This window comes from Heterodontus francisci, chromosome 22, assembly GCF_036365525.1.
Source record: "Heterodontus francisci isolate sHetFra1 chromosome 22, sHetFra1.hap1, whole genome shotgun sequence".
Taxonomy (NCBI): Eukaryota; Metazoa; Chordata; class Chondrichthyes; order Heterodontiformes; family Heterodontidae; genus Heterodontus; species Heterodontus francisci.
The window spans coordinates 62894667-62917095 of NC_090392.1; the positions used below are offsets into that span (position 1 = coordinate 62894667).

At 42.0% G+C, this 22429-nt stretch overlaps 1 protein-coding gene across 2 annotated transcripts in view; it reads right to left on the reverse strand.

The window, feature by feature from the left end:
• Positions 1-1252: 1252 nt before the first annotated feature.
• Positions 1253-22429, reverse strand: part of ncapd3 (non-SMC condensin II complex, subunit D3) — a 78756-nt gene continuing 57579 nt past the window's right edge. Inside the window, exons 29-36 of one of the 2 annotated variants that reach the window (XM_068053919.1) lie at positions 21941-22051; positions 20515-20691; positions 19627-19811; positions 18689-18849; positions 17428-17517; positions 15145-15219; positions 12956-13016; positions 1253-1459 (exon numbers count right to left, since the gene is read on the reverse strand). In XM_068053919.1, coding sequence (XP_067910020.1) covers positions 1348-1459; positions 12956-13016; positions 15145-15219; positions 17428-17517; positions 18689-18849; positions 19627-19811; positions 20515-20691; positions 21941-22051 — 972 coding nt within the window. In that variant the 3' untranslated portion in view covers positions 1253-1347. Of the gene's footprint in view, positions 1460-12955; positions 13017-15144; positions 15220-17427; positions 17518-18688; positions 18856-19626; positions 19812-20514; positions 20692-21940; positions 22052-22429 lie in introns of both variants that reach the window. The other variant, XM_068053918.1, reaches the window with a different exon arrangement.

The window sequence follows — 22429 nt, forward strand, 5'->3', positions numbered from 1 at the left end:
TGTTCCTAATACAGCTTTGTATACCTTTTAGGTAATCTTGTAAATATTTATTTCAAACTTAGCACTAATTTATCAAGTCTCCCAATTCCTTTTATACATTCTGAAAAATACTAATTCCATTTACGACTGGTGCAATAAAAATCCAAATCAACTTTCCAATCTCACTGGCAATTTTGCATTTAAATGATTATCTTTCCACTGTTTTGCTAGAAATGAATGGGGAAGGTAGTTAGGTACAACTCTACCCTGTCATCCCTAATACAGTTAACCCTTCTGCGCCTTCCCTTATTAATGTATGAATTTGAACATTGTGTAAATAGGTCATTGTCATGCTAGAAGAGCTTCAGATCCCAGCCCAATCTGATCACCTACATGAACTTTACAAGAAGGATCACTGGATAGTGACTAATAAATTGTCCCCTTCCCTTGCAGCCACCATCAATTTTGCTGAAAATTTGAACTTCCACTGGTATAGTGCGTGATTTTGTAACCAGTTCCATCCATTAGTCAGTGCACAACACCACCATGTGGCTTCATCAGGTCAGGCAATAGTCACTGACTTGACAATTGAGAGTGAGGATATATAAGCTGTTTAGGTGCTGCAAAGCAGTAACAGGAACTGTGAATCATAGACAATGAGAACAAAGCAAAAGTGGTTTGTCATCAACCCTTAATATTACTGCTTGTAACATTTGTAAAAATCTTTATACATATTACAAATTGAAGGATTTCTTACTAGGCATTAATGGCAGACAGCAACAGCCATGATCATGGACAGTTTGAGAAGGAGCAAAAATGTGATTTACAAGAGGAAATTTTAAAAAGTTACTCAGCCTTTTAGCTGTGCTCATTTGGCATACTCCACCTTCAACGACTATTTACATGTTAATTGTTTCTCCGTCTGTTACAACCTCCACTTCCAAATGTTTGATACAGGTCTGTAGTAAATTTACAAAAGTACATCAGAGCAAATGGATTGCCCAATCTACAAACCCAGCTTTGTGTGTACACCCAAACAAGAGGTGCTTCCTGGAGTGGCTCATATCGGTTTGGTGTTAATACACTTCGAGGAGTCAAAGCAGAGCCCAATTCAGAAATATACTGCAACTGTAGAAGCCTCAATGCCACAAAAGCTGTACTAAATCAGCTGGACAACTTTAGTGGTGGTGTTGCTCATTAGAACTGTGACTTTGCCATGAAATTTGTAGCAGCAAATCAATGTTTAAAGTCTTCAGTACATTTTTGGGGGTTAGGCAGAGAAATCAAGGACTCCACCCTGAAGCCATTCCAGCAAGCAAGCCAGAAGAAGACATACAAATTCTACAATCAAAATTGTAAACTTCTGCTTCAGTTTGAAGGCATTAGGGGGCATTTCCTCTGCGACCTTGTTCTGCCTTGGGTTTGGTTTGTTTTTCTGGTAGCTGGTGACTCCACGTTCCACTGGCGCGGGTGAGGAACTCTAAGGGAACAAATCCATCGTTTTTGAAGCCTTTACCACAACTGACAAAAAATATTTTGTTCAATATAAGAATTTAAGTCCATCTGTGCCTCTGCACTGTTTTTTGTGAATATCAGCTTATTGAAAGTTTTCAATAGTTCAAACAAACCCTAATGTCAAACCTGTTGACAAGAGCGGTGCTGTCTGGCAAACTGAAATCTACCTGGCAGAGGCTGAATGCCAACTCTTCGTCCCATCTCCCTGCTCATCAGAGCATGACCCCACCACCAAAAATCCAGGACTGTCAATAACCTCATCGCCTCTGGCGATCTTCCCACCTCAGTCCCTTCTACCTCCTTCCCTGGTAGCCTGTCCCTGCCTCACTGAACTGATTTCTGCCGATCTTGACTTTTTTCCCCCCCTCCATTCTCCAGTCCTACAAAGAAAATTACATCACAGGAACAGGCCCTTCAGCCCTCCAAGCCTGCGCCGATCCAGATCCTCTATCTAAACATGTCGCCTATTTTCTAAGGGTCTGTATCTCTTTGCTTCCTGCCCATTCATGTATCTGTCTAGATACATCTTAAAAGACGCTATCGTGCCCGTGTCTACCACCTCCGCTGGCAATGTGGTCCAGGCACCCACCACCCTCTGTGTAAAGAACTTTCCACGCATACCCCCCTCTCACTTTGAACTAGTGACCCCTAGTAATTGAATCCCCCACTCTGGGAAAAAGCTTCTTGCTATCCACCCTGTCTATACCTCTCATGATTTTGTACACCTCAATCAGGTCCCCCCTCAACCTCCATCTTTCTAATGAAAATAATCCTAATCTACTCAACCTCTCTTCATAGCTAGCGCCCTCCATACCAGGCAACATCCTGGTGAACCTCCTCTGCACCCTCTCCAAAGCATCCACATCCTTTTGATAATGTGGCGACCAGAACATCACGCAGTATTCCAAATGTGGCTGAACCAAAGTCTTATACAACTGTAACATGACCTGCCAACCCTTGTACTCAATACCCCGTCTGATGAAGGAAAGCATGCCATATGCCTTCTTGACCACTCTATTGACCTGCGTTGCCACCTTCAGGGAACAATGGACCCGAACACCCAAATCTCTCTGTACATCAATTTTCCCCAGGACTTTTCCATTTACTGTATAGTTCACTCTTGAATTGGATCTTCCAAAATGCATCACCTCGCATTTGCCCGGATTGAACTCCATCTGCCCAACTCTCCAATCTATCTATATTCTGCTGTATTCTGACAGTCCCCTTCACTATCTGCTACTCCACCAATCTTAGTGTCGTCTGCAAACTTGCTAATCAGACCACCTATACTTTCCTCCAAATCATTTATGTATATCACAAACAACAGTGGTCCCAGCACGGATCCTTGTGGAACACCACTGGTCACACGTCTCCATTTTGAGAAACTCCCTTCCACTGCTACTCTCTGTCTCCTGTTGCCCAGCCAGTTCTTTATCCATCTAGCTAGTACACCCTGGACCCCATGCGACTTCACTTTCTTCATCAACCTACCATGGGGAACCTTATCAAACGCCTTACTGAAGTCCATGTATATGACATCTACAGCCCTTCCCTCATCAATCAACTTTGTCACTTCCTCAAAGAATTCTATTAAGTTGGTAAGATATGACCTTCTCTGCACAAAACCATGTTGCCCATCACTGATAAGCCCATTTTCTTCCAAATGGGAATAGATCCTATCCCTTAGCAGCTTCCCTACCACTGACGTCAGGCTCACCGGTCTATAATTACCTGGATTTTCCCTGCTACCCTTCTTAAACAAGGGGACAACATTAGCAGTCCTCCGGGACCTCACCCGTGTTTAAGGATGCTGCAAAGATATCTGTTAAGGCCCCAGCTATTTCCTCTCTCGCTTCTCTCAGTAACCTGGGATAGATCCCATCCAGACCTGGGGACTTGTCCACCTTAATGCCTTTTAGAATACCCAACACTTTCTCCCTCCTTATGCCGACTTGACCTAGAGTAATCAAACATCTGTCCCTAACCTCAACATCCGTCATGTCCCTCTCCTCGGTGAATACCGATGCAAAATACTCGTTTAGAATCTCACCCATTTTCTCTGACTCCACGCATAACTTTCCTCCTTTGTCCTTGAGTGGGCCAATCCTTTCTCCAGTTACCCTCTTGCTCCTTATATATGAATAAAAGGCTTTGGGATTTTCCTTAACCCTGTTTGCTAAAGATATTTCACGCCCCCTTTTAGCCTTCTTAATTCCTCGTTTCAGATTGGTCCTACATTCCCGATATTCTTTCAAAGCTTCGTCTTTCTTCAGCCGCCTAGACCTTATGTATGCTTCCTTTTTCCTCTTAGCTAGTCTCACAAATTTCACCTGTCATCCATGGTTCCCTAATCTTGCCATCTCTATCCCTCATTTTCACAGGAACATGTCTCTCCTGCACGCTAATCAACCTCTCTTTAAAAGCCTCCCACATATCAAATGTGGATTTACCTTCAAACAGCTGCTCCCAATCTACATTTCCCAGCTCCTGCCGAATTTTGGTATAGTTGGCCTTCCCCCAATGTAGCACTCTTCCTTTAGGACCACTCTCGGCTTTGTCCATGAGTATTCTAAAACTTACGGAATTGTGATCACTATTCCCAAAGGAGTCCCCTACTGAAACTTCAACCACCTGGCCTACATCTATGACTACCAGTTTCCAATATCCTGGCCTTGACCTCTTCGCTATGGACGTCCAATTTCTCTAGACCTCCATTCCCCCACTAGGAGTATCTGAGGGCTCTCTGCTTCTTCCTTGAACAGAGATCCAACCAGTTTCCATCCTCCGCCTGACTGAACTTCTTGTCACATTGAACAACTTCTCCTTTAACTCATCTCACTTGCTCGAAATAAAAGATTTGCTATGGGTACCCGCATTAGATCTGGGATATGTTGAACATTCCTTGTTCCTGGTCTATGGCGGGGTGGGGGGGGGGTCCCCCTCGCTCAACTTTTTCCAGTATATTTTTGACTATCGGTGCAGTTTCCTGTTCTTGCCCCGAACTGGAAAATTTCAACTTTACTTCCAATTTCCACCCTTCTCTCACCTTCACATGGTCCATCTTCATCTTCTCAGCCCATCCACAGAAATGGAGACTTATCAATATTCATTATAAGCCTGCCGACTCCCACAGGTCTCGACTGCACTTTGTCACCCCTGCTTCCTATAAGGACTCCATTCCATTCCCTCACTTTCACCATCTCTGTTATGAGTGTTCTGATGACAATCTTCTACACCAGCACTTGATATTTCTTCCTTTTTCCTCAACAGAGGATTCCTCCCACCACCACCAACAAATCGTGGTTGACAGGGCCCTCAGTGTCTGACCCCTTGCCTGCACTTCTGCTCTCACCCCAGAACCACTACAGTGTTCCCCTTGTCATACCTTCCACTCCACCAGCCTCTGTATTCAATGGATCATCCTCCAGTGTGATGTCACCACCAAACACATCTTCCCTTCCCTCCCAGCAATCTGAAGGGACCATTCCTTCCGCAACACCCTGGTCCACTCTATCGCCTGTCCCCTTCCCATGCAAGCACAAAAGATGCAACATCTGTCCATTTACCTTTTCCCTCCTCACTGTCCAAGGCCCCATACACTCCATCCAGGTGAAACAGCGATTTATGTGTACTTCATTCAATTTAATATACTGTATTCACTGCTCACAATGTTGGTCTATATTAGGGAGACCAAATGCAGAGTGGGTGATCACTTTGCAGAACATCTCAGTTTAATCCGCAAGGATGACCCTTAGCTTCTAGTGGCCTGCCATTTTAATTCTCCACCTTGCTCTCATGGTGACGTGTCTGCCTGTGTCCTACAGTGTTCCAATGTAAGCTCAAGGAACAACATCTCATCTTTCGATTAGGCACATTACAGCCTTCCGAACTCAGCGAGTTTTGACAATTTCAGACTGATCTCTGCCCACCATTTTGTTTCCTTTTCTTAGCAGGTTTCAGTCTTCATCCTTTCTCTTGTTTTTGCTTTCAAGCAGCAACTGTTCATTATTCTGCCATTCACCCCTCCTCTGCACACATCTTTTGTATCTTTACTTGTCCCATTACTATGCCCTCTGGCTTTATCCCGCCAACTCTTTAGTCATTAATTATCTCCTCTCTTCCACCATAGACCCATTTTGTTCTTTTTCCATCCTCCCCCATTTGACCTATTTAAAACCGATTACATTTTTAGTTCTGATGAAAGGTCATTGACCTGAAATTTTAACTGTTTCTCTCTCTCTGCAGATACTGAAAATCTGAAGTAAAAACAGAAAATGCTGGAAATACTCAACAGCTCTGGCAGCATCGGCAGTATTTTGATTTTGCTTCAATAAATTGTTTATTGCCTAACTTAAGCCACACATTATGGGCTGAATTTTACAGACCCCCACCCCAGGGGGGTGGTGGGGTTGGGGACAGAAAATGCTGCCGGGAGGGGTCTGCCATGCACCCCAACGCTGGGTGGGCCCGGCTAGATATTGCCGGCAGCAGCGAGGCCTCTTGGCGGCAGGACTGCCCTTTAAATATATAAATAAATTATAATTAAATAATTGATTTTAATTAGACTGCCGCCGACTGTCCCTGCGCGATCTTCATGCTGCTGGCTGGCACTCCTGTGCCTTCAAATCCCCATCTGGGAAAACGAGGCAGAACACTGGCGGGGGCGGGGAGGAGGAGGTAAGTTTCTCAGTGCAGGAAGGGTGCAAACGGGGTCAAAGAAACATTACTAGTGTATGGGGTAGTGGGAAGGGTTTTAGGTTAAAGTTTATGCACTTTATGGGGGGGGGGGGGAAAGTCAGGTGGTCAATTAAGTGTTAGGGGGCGGGGGGGAGAGGAGAAGTGGGCAAGTAATTTTATGGTTATTGGGGTGGGAGGAGAAAAATAAATATTTAATTTTTTCATATTAACTGTTTCTTTAAATATTTAAATTGAACGGTAGCTCTCGCAGGCATTTACAAATGGTGTCAACACCTACGCACAGGTGGCTTACCCCACCTATTTAAATGAGCCGCAGCGCTTAATATTGGGGCCGCTCCGCAATGTGTGGCCCACCTGCTGTTTTCGCCAGCAGCAGGAGTATAAAATTCAGTCCTATATTTATTTAATAGCCTTAGATGTCTATTTGGCACAAGGCATAATATAAAAGCAAAATACTGCAGATGCTGGAAATCTGAAATAAAAACAAAAAATGCTGGAATTACGCTGCAGGTCTGGCAGCATCTGTGGAGAGAGAAGCAAAGTTAACGTTTCAGGTTTGTGCTCTATCATCAGAACTGGGAAAGGTTAGAAAAGAATTAGGTTTTAAGCAAGTGAAAAGGAGGGGGCTGGGGGAGAGAACAAAGGGGAAGATGTTTGATAGGGCAGAGGGAGATTAAATAACAAAGCCGTCCTGGGACAAAGGCAAAGAGTGTTAATGTTTGTGCTGAAACACAAAGCATTAGTCCAGAGAGTGTTAATAGCAGAATAAAGAGCAGCTCTGACTACATGAAAAGCAGGCACATGGTTAAAAAATAAAATCTTAAAAAAAGGCCAGTCATGTTCTGAAGTTATTGAGCTCAGTGTTCTGTCAGCAAGGCTGTAGAGTGCTTAATTGAAAGATCAGGTGCTGCTCCTCAAGCTTGCGTTGAAGTTCACTGGAACACTGGAGCAGGCCAAAAACAGAAATATTGGCATGGAGAGCAGGGGTGGGGGGTGTGCAGGGAGTGTTGAAATGACCAGCAAGGCACGTTTGAAGTGATCACAAGATACTTTGGATAAGGAAGTTCATCTAGCTCATCATCTCTTGTCTCTCCAAAAGCACCAGAGATCCCCCCCCACCCACCACTGCAGCATCCATTAGGCCCCTATCACTCTATCTAGGATACTGTTAATAATTCATTGCAAGGTAGGAGACAGAAATTAGGAAGCATTCTGATTGGTGGAATGTGACCAGTGATGTTCCCCATGGAACTGTACTGGTGCCTTAGTTTTTCACTGTATAAGTCACGTGGATTAAGGAATAGAATGTTGTATATCCAAACTTGCAGGTAAGAGTATTATAGCAAAAAACTATCTTCTCTGGTGGGTGAGTTAGTAACAGATTTAAAATCATTAGTAAAAATCTAGAGGAGAGATGAGAAATCTTTTCACTCAAAGTTGTTGGAATCTGAAACACCGTACCTAAAAAGGTGGTGGTAGTTGATTCTATAAATTTTTTTAAAAGGAAATTGGGCAGATACTTGATCATAGGAAATAGGAGGAGTAGGCCATTTGGTCCATTGAACCAGCTCCGCCATTCAAACAGATCATGGCCGATCATCTACCTCTACGCCATTTTCCCCCCTCATGATCCCCTTACATGGTTACAGACAAAAACAAGGATGTGGGACTGAGCACAACTCCTCTTCAGAAGAGCCAGCACAGGTACTCTGGGTTGAATGGCCTCCTTCTGTGCAGTGTAAGTTTCTATGATTCAAGTAATTCAGAACATCTTGTGGTTTCCCCCCCTCTTTAACTTGAAATTTAAACCTGTGCAAATGTAGTGCACTGGCAATTAACAAGTAGTAGTCACTAGTTCAGTGCCATTTAATTGATTCAATCGTCAGGCTGACTCAGCAGCTGAAACTCGTAGGGAATATAAAGTGAAAAAATAGCAAGAGCACACCAGATTGATCTCATCAGGGAGCAAGATGGCTACAGAAGTGTAAACATTTCTATAATAGGAATTTAAGGAGAGCCAGAACAGTTTAACTGATACTTCAGTAAATAATATAAATTTAATGGTAACTTAACTAACATTTATTGTAAGAATGGCAGATAAAAATAGAGGATGCTTCTCCAACTGAGATTACTAGAGCTCAAGATCTCAATGTGAGAAACTTGTTTCAAGAGTCACCTCACAGAAGGATGGAGACCTGGCACAGGTACACTAGGGAAGTGAGAAGGAATAAATTAGAGCAGGAATACCCTGAGCAAATTATCCTCTATAACAAGTTTGAAGCAATTTCTTCCTGAGGATTCAATGTGGAAGAGCATGGGGATTTGCAGGTTGAGGATCCCAAGACATTAAAAGCAGTACCTCAAGTGGATGAGGTCATTAAATAAATCTAATGGAATACTGGGTTTTATGGCAAGAGGAATCGAAAATTAAAATGAGAGAGAGAGAGATCATTTTTAAATTCATGGCCTGGGCAATAAACTGGAGGAATTGTCGAACCCACCTGAATTGCATTGAAAAATTGGTGGTTGAAGGGTAAAGGGATTATGGGAACAGAGTGGCTTATGGGATTAAAATGACTGTTCATGTGGAAAATAACACCAACAGGCCTCCTTTTCAACATGGAAGTCCAATCTCCCTACACCTCCACCACCACCAGGATGGTCTGTGGGCTCTCCACTTCTTCCTTGAACAGGCCAACTAAAATAATAAAAATAGAAAGTGCTGGAAATACTCAGCAGGTCTGGCAGCATCTGTGGGGAGAGAAACAGAGTTAATGGTTCACGTCGACAATCAGAACTGGCAAAGGTTAGAAATGTAATAGGTTTCGAGCAAATGAAAGGGGGGAGGGGGAGGAAGAAGAACAAAAGGGAAAGGCTGTGATAGGGCAGAAGAGATTAAATGACATAGATGTAATGGAATAAAAGGCAACGGGAGTGCTAATAGTTGTAGTAAAAGACAAAACATTTGCCCAGAGAGAATGTTAATTGCAGAATAATAAACAGCTCTGTCTGAAAGCAAAAACGTGAAAAACAAGATTAAGACCAGGTCATGGTCTGAAAGTATTGAACTCAATATTGAGTCCAAAAGGCTGCAAAATGCCCAATTAGAAAATGAGACACTGTTCCTCGATCTTGTGTTGAGCTTCACTGGAATGCTGCAGGATGCAGAGGACAGAAATGCATGCGCGAGAGCGAGGCAGTGAATTAAAATGGCAAGCAACTGGAAGCTCAGGGTCATGCTTGCAGGCTGAGCGGAGGTATTCCACAAAGCAGTCACCCAATCTGTATTTGGTCTCCCCAGTGTGGAGGAGACCGCATTGTAAGCGCGAATAGAGTATACTAAATTGAAAGAAGTACAAGTAAATCGCTGCTTCACCTGGAAGGAACATTTGGGATCTTGGATGGTGAGGAGAGAGGAGGTAATAGGGCAGGTTTTACACCTCCTGTGCTTGCACAGCCAGGTGCTGTGGAAAGGGGACAGGGTGTTGGGGGAGTGGACCAGGGTGTTGTGGAAGGAGCAATCCCTTTGGAATGCTGACAGGGGAGGGGAATGCGTGTTTGCTAGTGGCATCATGCTGGAAGTGGCAGACATGGCAGAGGATGATCCTTTGGATGTGGAGTCTGGTGGGGTGGAAAGTGAGGACAAGGGGGACCCTATCTCAATTCTGGGAGGGAGGGTAAGGGCAGAAGTGCAGGAAATGGGTCTGATATGGTCAAGAGCCCTGTCAACCAGAGTGGGGGCAGATGGGTGAAAATCCTTGGTCGAGGAAAAAGGAAGACATATCAGAAGCGCTGTTGTGGAAGGTTACATCATCAGAACAGATGCAACGGATGCGGAGAAACTGGGAGAATGGAATGGAGTCCTTACAGGAGGCAAAGTATGAGGAAGTGTAGTCAAGGTAGCTGTGGGAGTCAAGGGGCTTATAATAAATATTCGTAAACAGCCTATCCCCAGAAATGGAGGCAAAGACATCGAGAAGGGGAAGGGAAGTAATGGAGATGGACCACATAAAGGTGAGAGAAGGGTGGAAATTGGAAGCAAAGTTGAAGTTTTCCAGTTCCGGCTGAGGAAACAGCACCAATACAGTCATTAATGTACTGGAAAAAAAAGAGTTGGGGCAGGGGCCTGAGTAGGACTGGAAGAAGAAATGTTCAACATACCCTACAAAAAGACAGGCATAACTGGGACCCATGTGAGTATCTATAGAAACACCTTTTATTTGAAGGGACTGAGTGGAATCGAAGGAGAAGTTGTTCAATTTGAGAACAAATTCAGCCAGGTGGAGGTGGATGGGGACTGGCTAGACCTCTGTTCAAGGAAGAAGTGGAGAGTCCTCAGACCATCCTGGTAGAGGATGGAGATGTAGAGAGATTGGACGGCCATTGTAAAAATTGTTAGGGCCTGGAAACTGGAAATTGTTGAAATGACAAAAGATGCCAAAGAGTCACGGATGTAAGTGGGAAGAGACTGGACAAGGAGAAAAAAGACATGATAGGAAGAAATACGTTTAGTGGGACAGGAACAGGCTGAAACAATAGGCAGAAAATTATTTCGATGGCAGGCGAAAACGCATGCGCGGAGCTGCCGCGATATTAAGCGCGGTGGCTGATTTAAATAGCCGGGGCGCTGCCACCCCTCCCCCTGATTTGGGGGTGGGGGGGGGGGGCGGTGGCAGGCTGTCTGTCTGTAACAATTGTGCCAGCTGCCTATGTGCAGACGCTGACGCCACTTCCAAAGGGTTTTGAGCCCTACCATTCAATTTAAATATTTAAAAAAACAGGCAATAATAAAATTAAAATCCATTTAAATTGCCCCTCTCCCACCACCCCCCAATAACCATAAAACTAATTACTTGCCCTCTTCCCCCGCCACCCCCCCCCAAAAAAAAAAACACTTCCCTCGCCCACCTAACTTTCCCCCACCCCAAAGTGCATAAACTTTAAACTATAACCCTTCCCACCAACCCATACACCAATGATATGACTTTGGCCCCGCTCCCCACCCCAGAGAAACTTACTTGCTCCCCCCTCCTCACCAGTGTTCCTCCTCAGCTCCCCGGGTGGGGATCTGAATGCGCGGGACTACCGGCCAACAGCACGAAGATCACACCGGGACAGATGGTGGGAAAGCAAGTGGTGGATATTTATTACCTGTTTTTTTAAATATTTATTTACATATGTTAATAGTGATCCTGTTGCTGAGTGACAGGGGGAACCGCCAACAATATCGGACTCAGACCTTATGGTATTGGGGTGCATGGCGGCCCTCTCCCAGAGGCATTTTCCACCCACGCCCCACGTCGGGAGGGTCTGTAAAATTCAGCCCAATGAGTCTACCAGGACAGTCCTGTTTGTGGATTTTTGGAAGGAGGCAGAAGCGGGTTGTTTGGGGTTGGGGGACTATGAGGTGGGAGAGAGAAGGTCTCCAGAGGAAATCAACTGGCCTGTTTCTGTACTCTAATTTCTCTATAATTTTTTGCAAGAAAATGATAACTAAAGAAAGTGGTCAGCACCACAGATGGGGGACAACTATGGGTGGTGACTCGCCAAGCACATTTGCCTTAAGAGGAGAAGCGGAGGAGCACTGCAGCAAGTGGCTTACTAAAAAGAAAAGATTGTGGAACATATTTTTCTGCAGGAGTGAATATAGTTAGACCTGCCCTTGCGCATTTAGACTTTTGAATGGTAAATTGCTAATAACAGTACGGTGAGGGAGACCAGAGTGAACACGATGAGCAAGTGTGCATGTCGTTAAATAATCAGATTGAAGAATTGTGAAATTAACAGCACAAGGACTGAGAAGGAAGTGTCAATTATAGTGGGTAAATTCAATGTCAAATCAGGTACAGAAAGAGAAATAAAGAGGTAATCTAATCTTTAAGAGGGAGAGAGAAAGTGTTAAAAAAAAATGTAACTTAAAAATTTTTATATTTTTTAAAAACTCCAATTAAAACCTGAAGGAACGTGACTCCTGTTAACTGAAGTGTACTGTTTCTGACAGCGTGCCCCAGTTTATTTCAAAATTAACTTGTCGTTAACTTATAGTTAATTTTCAGTGCCAGAGATTGTTCATTACTTCCTGTCAATCACATCGTTAAAAGGGTACCTAGACTAAAAATGGACAAAATTTTCTGTGGCGAGTTAACTTCATACCTATGGTGCAAGTCCAACAACGTCAGGCTATTCAATGCATTTTAACAATGAATGAGACACCAAGGTACCGCTTTCAACAAAGCTAATGGTGGAACAGGGCATCCTGTCAGAAACTTCTGAATTTCCTCATTTAATCTCAAATCTTCCCTCACCTGAAGTTGCTGTAGCATTTGCATATAAATAACAGTGAACACCCTTAATCTTACCATTATTTTGACAGCAAATTATGGGCCCGTCTGTTTAAGTTATTAGCTCAGAGGAATAGGCAAATACTCAAACTTGTCAGTGCCATGTTAAATGTAAGGCAATAAGTTTTATAACCCTGTGTTATGCCATCAAAAGTATTCCAAAATGTGAACAAGGCCTTCTAAATCTTAATAAAAGAAAGTTCCGAAGAAGGGTCACTGACCCGAAACGTTAACTCTGCTTCTCTTTCCACAGATGCTGCCAGACCTGCTGAGTGGTTCCAGCATTTCTTGTTTTTATGCCTTCTAAATCTTTGCCTTTTGGATTCAGAGCCAAATTTCTTAATCCACTTTCAAAAATATCATAAAGGGATTTGAACATCTGGTGCCGAAGACCCAAAGACTGCTTCCTACTATTTACTTACGGTTTATCTGGGGACATTAGGCACAGCACGTTTTTCTGCTCTTCTTGTGAATGTCCTTTACCTGTTAGTGAGAAATAAAGGATTAGCCCTTTCTTTTAAATACTTAGTTCAGTCAGCAGAATCATAAAAGAGGAGAAAAATTATAATTAAAACTTTCATCATGCAATTATGCTGGCACTAAATCAATTAATATCCTGAGAAGATTCACTAATATGTATACACACCCAAGAGATTTAAACTTATGCATTCAGTCTCATGTTAGAAGCATAACTCATTTTTAATTTTATGCAGAGCTTCAGCCTTTTTTCCCCATCTACTGATGGATCATTTTGCCAGTAGTGCAGATGAAAAATTTATCCCGACACTATTGAAGGAACAGTGCATTCTTCCATTGTTCCTCCCCACTCTTTACCCAAGGCATATTTTATACTAATTAAGAACTAAATCATCACTATAACTATAATTTTACTTTCAAAACAGAATCTGAAATACTATGCTGAACTATATTCCCCAAAGTGCTTTGGTTAGTAACTTAAGATTTTTGTTTTTTTTAAAAACTGATTTCTTTCACAGTTGCTACCCTTTCAGCTATTACTTCAAAAGCCTCTGAACCCAGTATTCTAGACAATTTATCAATATTTTAAATTAATGATTAGCAAAGAAGCTACAGCAGAAACGTGGAGAAAAAAAATGTCTCTACCCAAAAGTTAAAGCCAATAAGATTATTCATTACTAAAATTACTCTTTTCAACCTTCTTTTCAGCATCCATGTCCAAACAGGACAGTATTTCAATACACCAATAATTCAGTGAGTTTTGTTCCAGATATCCAGGGCATGATTTCACAGTCAGTGGCAAAGTGATAACGTTGCCGCTGACCTCAAAGAATGCTGCCCACTAAGATCTAGCGTGGTCTGTGGCGTGGATTTCACCTTTTCCGAAGTTAATTTCATTCTGGCACCAGCTATATATAGAGAATCTCTGGTGTCCAGCAACAGTGATGCCATCCAGCAGGCTAAGTAGCCAATCACATTAAAGAATTCTCAGAGAGCAAACCAGGAAGTAACAAACACTGATTATCCTTTACTTATTAATCATTTTATAGAAAGTAAGCTTAAAAAAAGTAGTTGATATTCTAAACGAAACAGACTAAATTTCCAAACCTCCGATTAGTTTTCTAATTAGCTAAGCATTCAAAACTATTTTTACATATATTCAAATTTACATATTGAATTAAACACATCGAGTTGTTAACATTATCTCTCCTCCCTCAAGCTGTCTTACACACCCTTTTTATACAAAATATTATTCAGAACTACAATCCTATACTGTAGTTGAAAAATGTTACGTCTACAAATGTCCAGACTGGCCAAGAGAGTGTGGGAAAATGGCGCACTGACACGGAACACAAAAGTCTGAGTGTATCAAGCCGGTGTCCTCAGTACCTTGCTCTATGGCAGCGAGGTCTGGACAACGTATGTCAGCCAAGAGCAACTTCTCAATTCATTCCATCTTCGCTGCCTCCAGAGAATACTTGGCATCAGGTGACAGGACCTTATCTCCAACACAGCAGTCCTCGAGGCGGCCAACGTCCCCAGCTTATACACACTACTGAGTCAGCGGCGCTTGAGATGGCTTGGCCATGTGAGCCGCATGGAAGATGGCAGGATCCCCAAAGACACATTGTACAGCGAGCTCGCCACTGGTATCAGACCCACCGGCCGTCCATGTCTCCGCTTTAAAGACATCTGCAAACGCGACATGAAGTCCTGTGACATTGATCACAAGTCGTGGGAGTCAGTTGCCAGTGTTCGCCAGAGCTGGCAGGCAGTCATATAGGCGGGGTTAAAGTGTGGCGAGTCGAAAAGACTCAGCAGTTGGCAGGAAAAAAGACAGAGGCGCAAGGAGAGAGCCAACTGTGTAACAGCCCCGACAAACAAATTTTTCTGCAGCACCTGTGGAAGAGCCGGTCACTCTAGAATTGGCCTTAATAGCCACTCCAGGCGCTGCTCCACACACCACTGACCACCTCCAGGCGCTTACCCATTGTCTCTCGAGACAAGGAGGCCAAAGAATGAACAAATTACAAAGAGCAGAAAGATACAAAGGATACGGTTTGGCATTTTAATTGCAAGTAATGTATATTATATGTTGCTTTAAAATGCAGTTCAGCACACACTGTAAACTCACTCTTTTCAGATGTTGGTGTTTGTGTTATACTGATGTAGCTGACTCCTGCACCAAAGGTCACATTATCAATTGTTCCTGAAAGAAAATGGACAAATTAAAAGTGACTCAAATATTATAGTTTTAATTGTACACAATTGTAATATTCCAATTTATGACACCAGATCCATCTTATGGTGGATGGAGGGGGCAATAGCACACTTTTGACTAACGTTGATATTTTATGCTAAATTATTGGGTAGTTTATGCATTGGTCCCACACCCATTAGGAATCAGACTGAGGTTGCTGTTCTGTATCTAACTCCCAAGCTCATACTATTCAGTGCCCCAAAATGATAGTATTTTTCAACTGATTTCCTCATTTCTTCTGAAGGTGATAAACTATTAATGGGGTAGGTTCAACATGTGTCAACAACCAACTGTATCTCCCCAAATAGTCTTCACAGACAGCAAAAGTCAGCCAACTATTTGGCCATGGACCTTCTGGAATGTGGTTATGGAGAAACAACAAATAAATTCTCATCTCAATCATGAGTGCACATCACTAACTCCATTCATCATTTGTAAATGCCAAAATTCTACTTTAATGCTTTCACTTCATGCTGAAAATAACACAACAGTTAATAATGTCACTCCCCTACCAAATCCATCTGTACAATATAGAGATTTTTGCTTATATTAATTTTGGAAAGGAGACATCAGTATTTTCATTTTGGTTTATTATGTTACTAGCCCTCCAAAGCATAAAAATAAATGGACAATGAAATTTTATGACTGGTGAAGCAATTTTCTGTTCTTTGCTTCTGAAGGACCAGCACTGTTGAAGGATAAGGTAGAAAATGACTGCCGATATTCATTAGATGTACAATGCAGATCCTAAAACTGAAGTGTTTTTAATATAGTTTTCTACATCATCTCAAATGAAACTCTGGTGACAAGCAGGTGGGCCAATTGTGATCAAGGAATAAGATCAGTTAACTGTTGAATTTGGATCTCGAGGTTATAGAAAGATGAGAGTGCCATCTGCTGGAAAAAAGACAAGTTAAAAGTGCTCAGCATAATTCAAAACTGTTTAAAACACCTTTCTGCAAAAAATACCCCAATGCTGCAAATAGCATATAGAGAATGTCATCTCCAATGGAGAGCAAGTCAGCAGAAATGCCACACTTTGTAGATGCTTACATATAAAACTGGCCACTTAGCCCACTAAAAGCACACAACCTATTTCTTACTGAAATGCCTAAGTACTGACTCTTGCTCTCAGATGGGCCTAAGAGAGTCCATGGTACTATTGGAAGAAGCACAAGGGAGTTGTCTCATGTCCTATCCAATGTTTATCCCTCAAATATCATTAAAACAAATTAGTTATTTATTTTATTGCTGTTTATGGGACCCTGCTGCGTTTCCCTGCATTGCAGTAATGCCTACACTTCAAGAAGTCCTTCATTGGCTTCAGTACTTCAGAGGTCCTGAGGATGTGAAGGTACTATATAAATTAAAGTTCTTTCGCTCTAGTACAGTTACATCATCATTTGCTGGATTGTTCTATATAAATTTTACTCACAGAATATGGATTAAAACCCAAACTAATTACTTTTCAGTTCTCAATTCTTTAGAGTGAAACTTCTAAAATACGCAAGTGCCTCTCCATGTCCTGTTGTTTCTCACTGCCACACTTTCCGTACATTTGGTGGGTGAGCTATTAAGTTCTGCCGACTCTTCACTGCCATCAATGCTGCTTCACAATATGGTATTTGCTTTTCTCTCGGCCATTAGGCTTACATGAGAATTTGCTAAGTTCTACTTATTTGTCAATGTGGAGACTTTAACACAAGTCCAATTATTCTATTGCTACAGTCAACAAGTTTCTCCTCGTGTGGTATTTTTAAAGCAATTTTTTCACCAAATATATTTTATTGTAAGTACAGGTAAACATCTCTTTTCTCCTGAGCACACAGAATGAACATATGCGCTGTTCTGAGTTTCATTAGAAATGTACTGATAATTCATTTTGGCAGCTGCAATATACGTTTCAAAATAAATCATGATCCAATAGTTAATTTTTTCTAGAGGCAGAAATTGGTATTGGTTTAATTTCAAGACATCAGGTTGAGACATTGGATAACAGCAGGCCATTGTACTGAGGTCCACACTTGTGATGAGAGCGCCTGCAAGAAACTGTCTTCCTTGTTCACTCCCTTCCCAGCATTGGCCCACACCACCACCCAACAGTGTCATTATTTTATCAATTATTATTCAAATGCAGGACTGTAAGACTGCACTTACGATCAGGAGTACTGATAGCTCGTTCAGCCATGGAGGCATTAGCAGACGAAGTCTCTGTCCTTGTACGCTCTCCCGAGCCCTGGAATGAAACTTCACAAAGATAGTGCTAGTTAAACAAATGTGGGAAGAGATTGGTTGTTGTTCAGTTATCATGTTCATTTTAATGCTACAACCCAATCATTTAGCACTGTATTTTTCCAGTTTATTTAAAAGCAAGATTGCCCCAAACATAATGCTCAGCAGTGCAGAAAGCAAGTGTTTATTCAAAGTAAAATACCCCTCATTTGGGTTATAGTTCTTCTTTAAAAAGAACCCGATATGTTCATGGAAACATGACAGTTATGGTCTAAAACTCTGGAAATTATTGCCAGCTACAGGCTACAACAGCAACCATTTGGCACCATTTTAATTCTGGATGTCAACCAAGAAGAGTCAGTAAACAAACATTTAGTGCATGGTGACTGCACCACTGTTGGAAAATAGTATAGAACAATAGAAATTTACAGGAGAAGGAAGCCATTTAGCCAAACATTTCTGTGCCAGCTCGTTGTGAGTTATATAAAACTATGCCCACTGCCCCGCTCTCTCTCCATAAACCTCATCTTCCTTTACTTCATATGTTTATCCAATCTACTCCTAAAGGATGCAGTGCCCTCTGCTCAATTACTGCCCATGGTAAAACATTTCATACCTCACCAACTCTCAGCATAAAGCAACTACGAATTGCACTCCACTTTCTTGGTGATCAATTTGAAATTTATGACCCCTCATCGCTGCATCACCCTCCCGCCCAAGCCTTAGTCCAGGATAATGAAGTCAGTTGTGCTGTCTCTATTGCTGTATAAAAGATCAACCAATTTTACACATACCATTGATTGAACTTGGGATCTTTCTGGTCGATGAGGCACAGTATCACTTGAAGATGTAATCATTAACTAGGCATGAGGGCAGCCTCTAATCTGAGCTCTATTACCTCATTGTATATCCTTGTGCACGCAAGATACAGAAATACTATTTTGTGAGATGGAATTGAATTATTTAAAAAAAAACACTACTTAATTTATACAGAAATAAAACAATAATATATTCAACATAGTACTGAAGTTTCAGGTATTTAAATACTCCCTGTTATTTTACAATAAGAAGCATACTTCATAACTGTAATTGGACTATTTATATTTTTGGAAAGGCACTGCTGGTATGCCAGAGATCAGAGACCAAACTAAATTAACACAAACCCCCTCACCAAGAAGTGACCTACCTCCAGCACTACCATGGCCAGCAGTTAGTCTTTGTTTTGGGTCACTCTTTCCATTGGAAGACAATGGTATCCACCCAGTACTGTTGTTGCGCTTTTTCTTGCCCAATTCTGCTGCCTTCTTCGCAGAATTCAGAATGGCCATTGTGCTCAGCGACATAGATCTGTAGCTTACAAATGCAAAATACCTTCAGTGTTTTTTTCTCCCCTATTCCATTGCTGACTTATGTTTGTCATATATTCTGGTCCAGTCTGAATTTAATTTTCTTCTCTATTTGACTGAGAAGAGAATAAAATCCTGAACAAAGCTGGTAGAGCCTGAAGCTATAAATAAGTGACACCAGCTACTGATTCACTTCTGCATCATAAACCTTTACCTAGATTCTGTTCAACAAGTAGCATTTTTTAAATATTTAGTTTTCACTAGAATGCTATTTACTAAAGGTTAGGGTGCCATGCACATTACACTCGAGTTGTTTGTCCCATGCAACTGGTGACTAAATGGTAACATTCTCTTGGCACATATCTGACTATTTAAAAAGATTTCATTCCAACAATGGCTGTTCTATTACGAGTCTTATTTATAGCTCTGTGTACTGCAGTATATAACAAACTTTACAAGATCCAGCATCATTTTATTGGTTTTTGACAGGTGACTGACAGGAGTTCAGGTTTAAGTGTTGGGATATCAAACCATCCAATTGGAACAAATATCAGTCCATTGCTCAATTCAGTAAAATTACCAATCTCCAGATTCACATAATATTTTTGTTATATCAATGTATAACAAAAGGTATATTTTAATTTTTTGGGGGGGTTAAAATAGTCAATTTTGATTTGTTATGGTAAGCAGGTATTAGTGGCGCATTTGAGATAATGGTCCAAAAGCGCTGCAGAAATTTGTTAAGGCAATGCAAACTACAAAGAGAATCATTTCATACCTAGGTTTTGTGAATTTAGGCGTTTTCAGGATTCCAGTTTTAGGAGTAATAAAACCACATGAAGCCGAAATTGGGGTCCTCTGAGGTGGTGTTGTAGGTTGGGCCGTTTTTGTACTGGCAGGAGACCGTGCCTCGCTTCCAACTTGTGCGCCAGAGACCACTGCAGATGAAACTCTGGGTGATGTCTTTTTAAAGGAAAAAAAATTTTTTAAACTGTAATATGCTCACATTTTAACTAAAATACAAATATATTACTTTCTCATAAGGAAAAACTTAGTAAGGCAGATTACTGACTTTCCTTACGTCCCTAAGGGTGGCACAGTGGTTAGCACCGCAGCCTCACAGCTCCAGTGACCCGGGTTCAATTCTGGGTACTGCCTGTGTGGAGTTTGCAAGTTCTCCCTGTGTCTGCGTGGATTTCCTCCGGGTGCTCCGGTTTCCTCCCACAAGCCAAAAGACTTGCAGGTTGATAGGTAACTTGGCCATTATAAATTGCCCCTAGTATAGGTAGGTGGTAGGGAAATATAGGGACAGGTGGGGATGTGGTAGGGAACATGGGATTAGTGTAGGATTATTATAAATGGGTGGTTGATGGTCGGCACAGACTCGTTGGGACAAAGGGCCTGTTTCAGTGCTGTATCTCTAAACTAAACTAAAAACTACTGAGTATATATACAGAAGTTGCCCATTTATTAACATCTACTCAAGAACTTTATCTTGAAACAGAGAGAACTGGTTCCTGTACAGACGCAAGTTGGAAAGTAAACTTGTGTTGCTATATAAAAATAACAGCAACAACCTGCATTTATATCGTGCCTTTAATGTACAAAACGTCCCAAAGCATTTTGTGGGACTGTAATCAGACAAAAAGGAACAACTGAAACATACTACAGGTGTGCCTGTCGATTCTGCCATTTCCAATGTTGTTGGCAGATTCTCTCTTTGCTCTTCCTCTCCAACTAGCTGTTCTTCATATTTTTTCAGATCATACTCCAACTCAGCTGCCAGCTGTTTATCAGCAGCAAACAAATCCTTCACCTCATTTCGGTAATCCTGCATCACTTCCTAGGGGAAAAACAACACGAACACCATATTAAACACAAAACTCTTCCTTTTTCAATATCGCAGTAGAGTCCGCAGGGTACTGGTGCTGAACTGCGCCGTGTGACCACTGTGTGGGTGCCTGCAGTAGCCCATGTGTGATGTTTTCTTAGCAGCCCTACTTTCAGAAGGGGCCACCACGTAAATGTCAAACACATTCCCTAAGGAGGGACTTTTAACAAACGCCAAATTGAACCTGTTTTCACCTCCGCTCCACAGCAGCACTGGCAGAGTCCTGGAGAACAGGTCACCTTCCTGTCCACTGAGCTTAAGGTGTATACACATCCAAGAGTCTGAGCTTTAAAAAAATACTTCTGGCCTGTGTCTCAGTTTTATAGAACACAAAATTAGGGTTGGGGTGGGGGCTTCAAATCACAGGAAAGGAAGCAGGTTTGCCTGAAGGGCCAGAGGGAAGCACTCCCATTTTTCCTACAGAGAAACATAAAAGAAAAAATATAAAAGCATTGCTGGAAAGGCACTTATCTGCTGGATCTGGTCATTGGCACCTTCCTCCAGTTGCTGGGTTGCCCAAACCTTGGGAAACCTGCCCAGCAGCCATTAAATGTAAAACTCTGGTAAAATTTGAGGTGCATACGCATTAAAATATTTAAATTACTGACTAACTCTTGAGGGAATAGTCAACCACACCCAACCCATCTAAATTAAAACCAGAAGTAGAGGTGGGTCGGAATTGGGTTTCAGAAATTCTTTTTAAAATTTTGACCCTCCCTCAACCCATCATGGGGGCTCAAAATTGCCCCCTTAATGTTAGTATCAAGCACCTGCTAGGTCAAGCACAGAGACAGCCAAAGGCAGTATAAAAAACTGCTGTTCGACCCCAAAAATATGCCACAGCCCAACTCTAAACAATGTTCTACTTTGCACATCATATATTAAGGTCTTTCTCGAGTGCTAATTCATGTCCCCTTGAACTCCATGTCTATGAGAAACGGAAGGGCTTTTTAAAAAAAAAAATCTTAGAGGACTGAATGGATAAAAAAACTCAAATCAGAGTTTAAGAAAACTCATCCCAGTCACGATTACATTCCACTCATTCATCCCACCAAAGATTTTTTTTTTTACAAAAGTAAACTTAGTTAACAAGTTTACTCAAATGACTACAATTTGTGCATTTATAACTACAGGATTGTTGAGATATTGAGGGCACAAAAGAACACTGCTCTAACAGCAATTTCCAGCAGAGGTCACTTACGCGCAAGTAATGCATGAGATCCTTCAATGCTGGGATATGCTTCTGTTCCAGTTGGCTCTTCAAGGATGTTACAATAGGGATGATGTTTTCTATAAAATTCTTCTTTTGTACCTGTAAAGAAAAATGCATTTGCTTCGTGTCTTCAATAGCAAAGCTTCATATTCTGATAGAATGCGTACGTTTGGCGAAAATGAGGGGCTGGATTTTATGAGCCCACCGCCGATCTCAGAAAATGGCGGCTCACGCCAAAAGTGCCACCGCAATCTCAAGCACGGCGGCTCATTTAAATAACCGGGGATTTCCCCCCCCCCCCCTCTTCCCCCCAATCACATGGAGCGGGCTGGCTGTCAGGCCCCAGCAATGGTGTCAGCTGCCTGTGCGCAGGCGCTGACACCAGTTTCAAAGAGCAGCCAGCCCTGCCGGGATATTTAAATTTTTTTAAAGTGACCACCCCACCCCCCCCCCTAAACAAAATTAAATAGTTCCAAC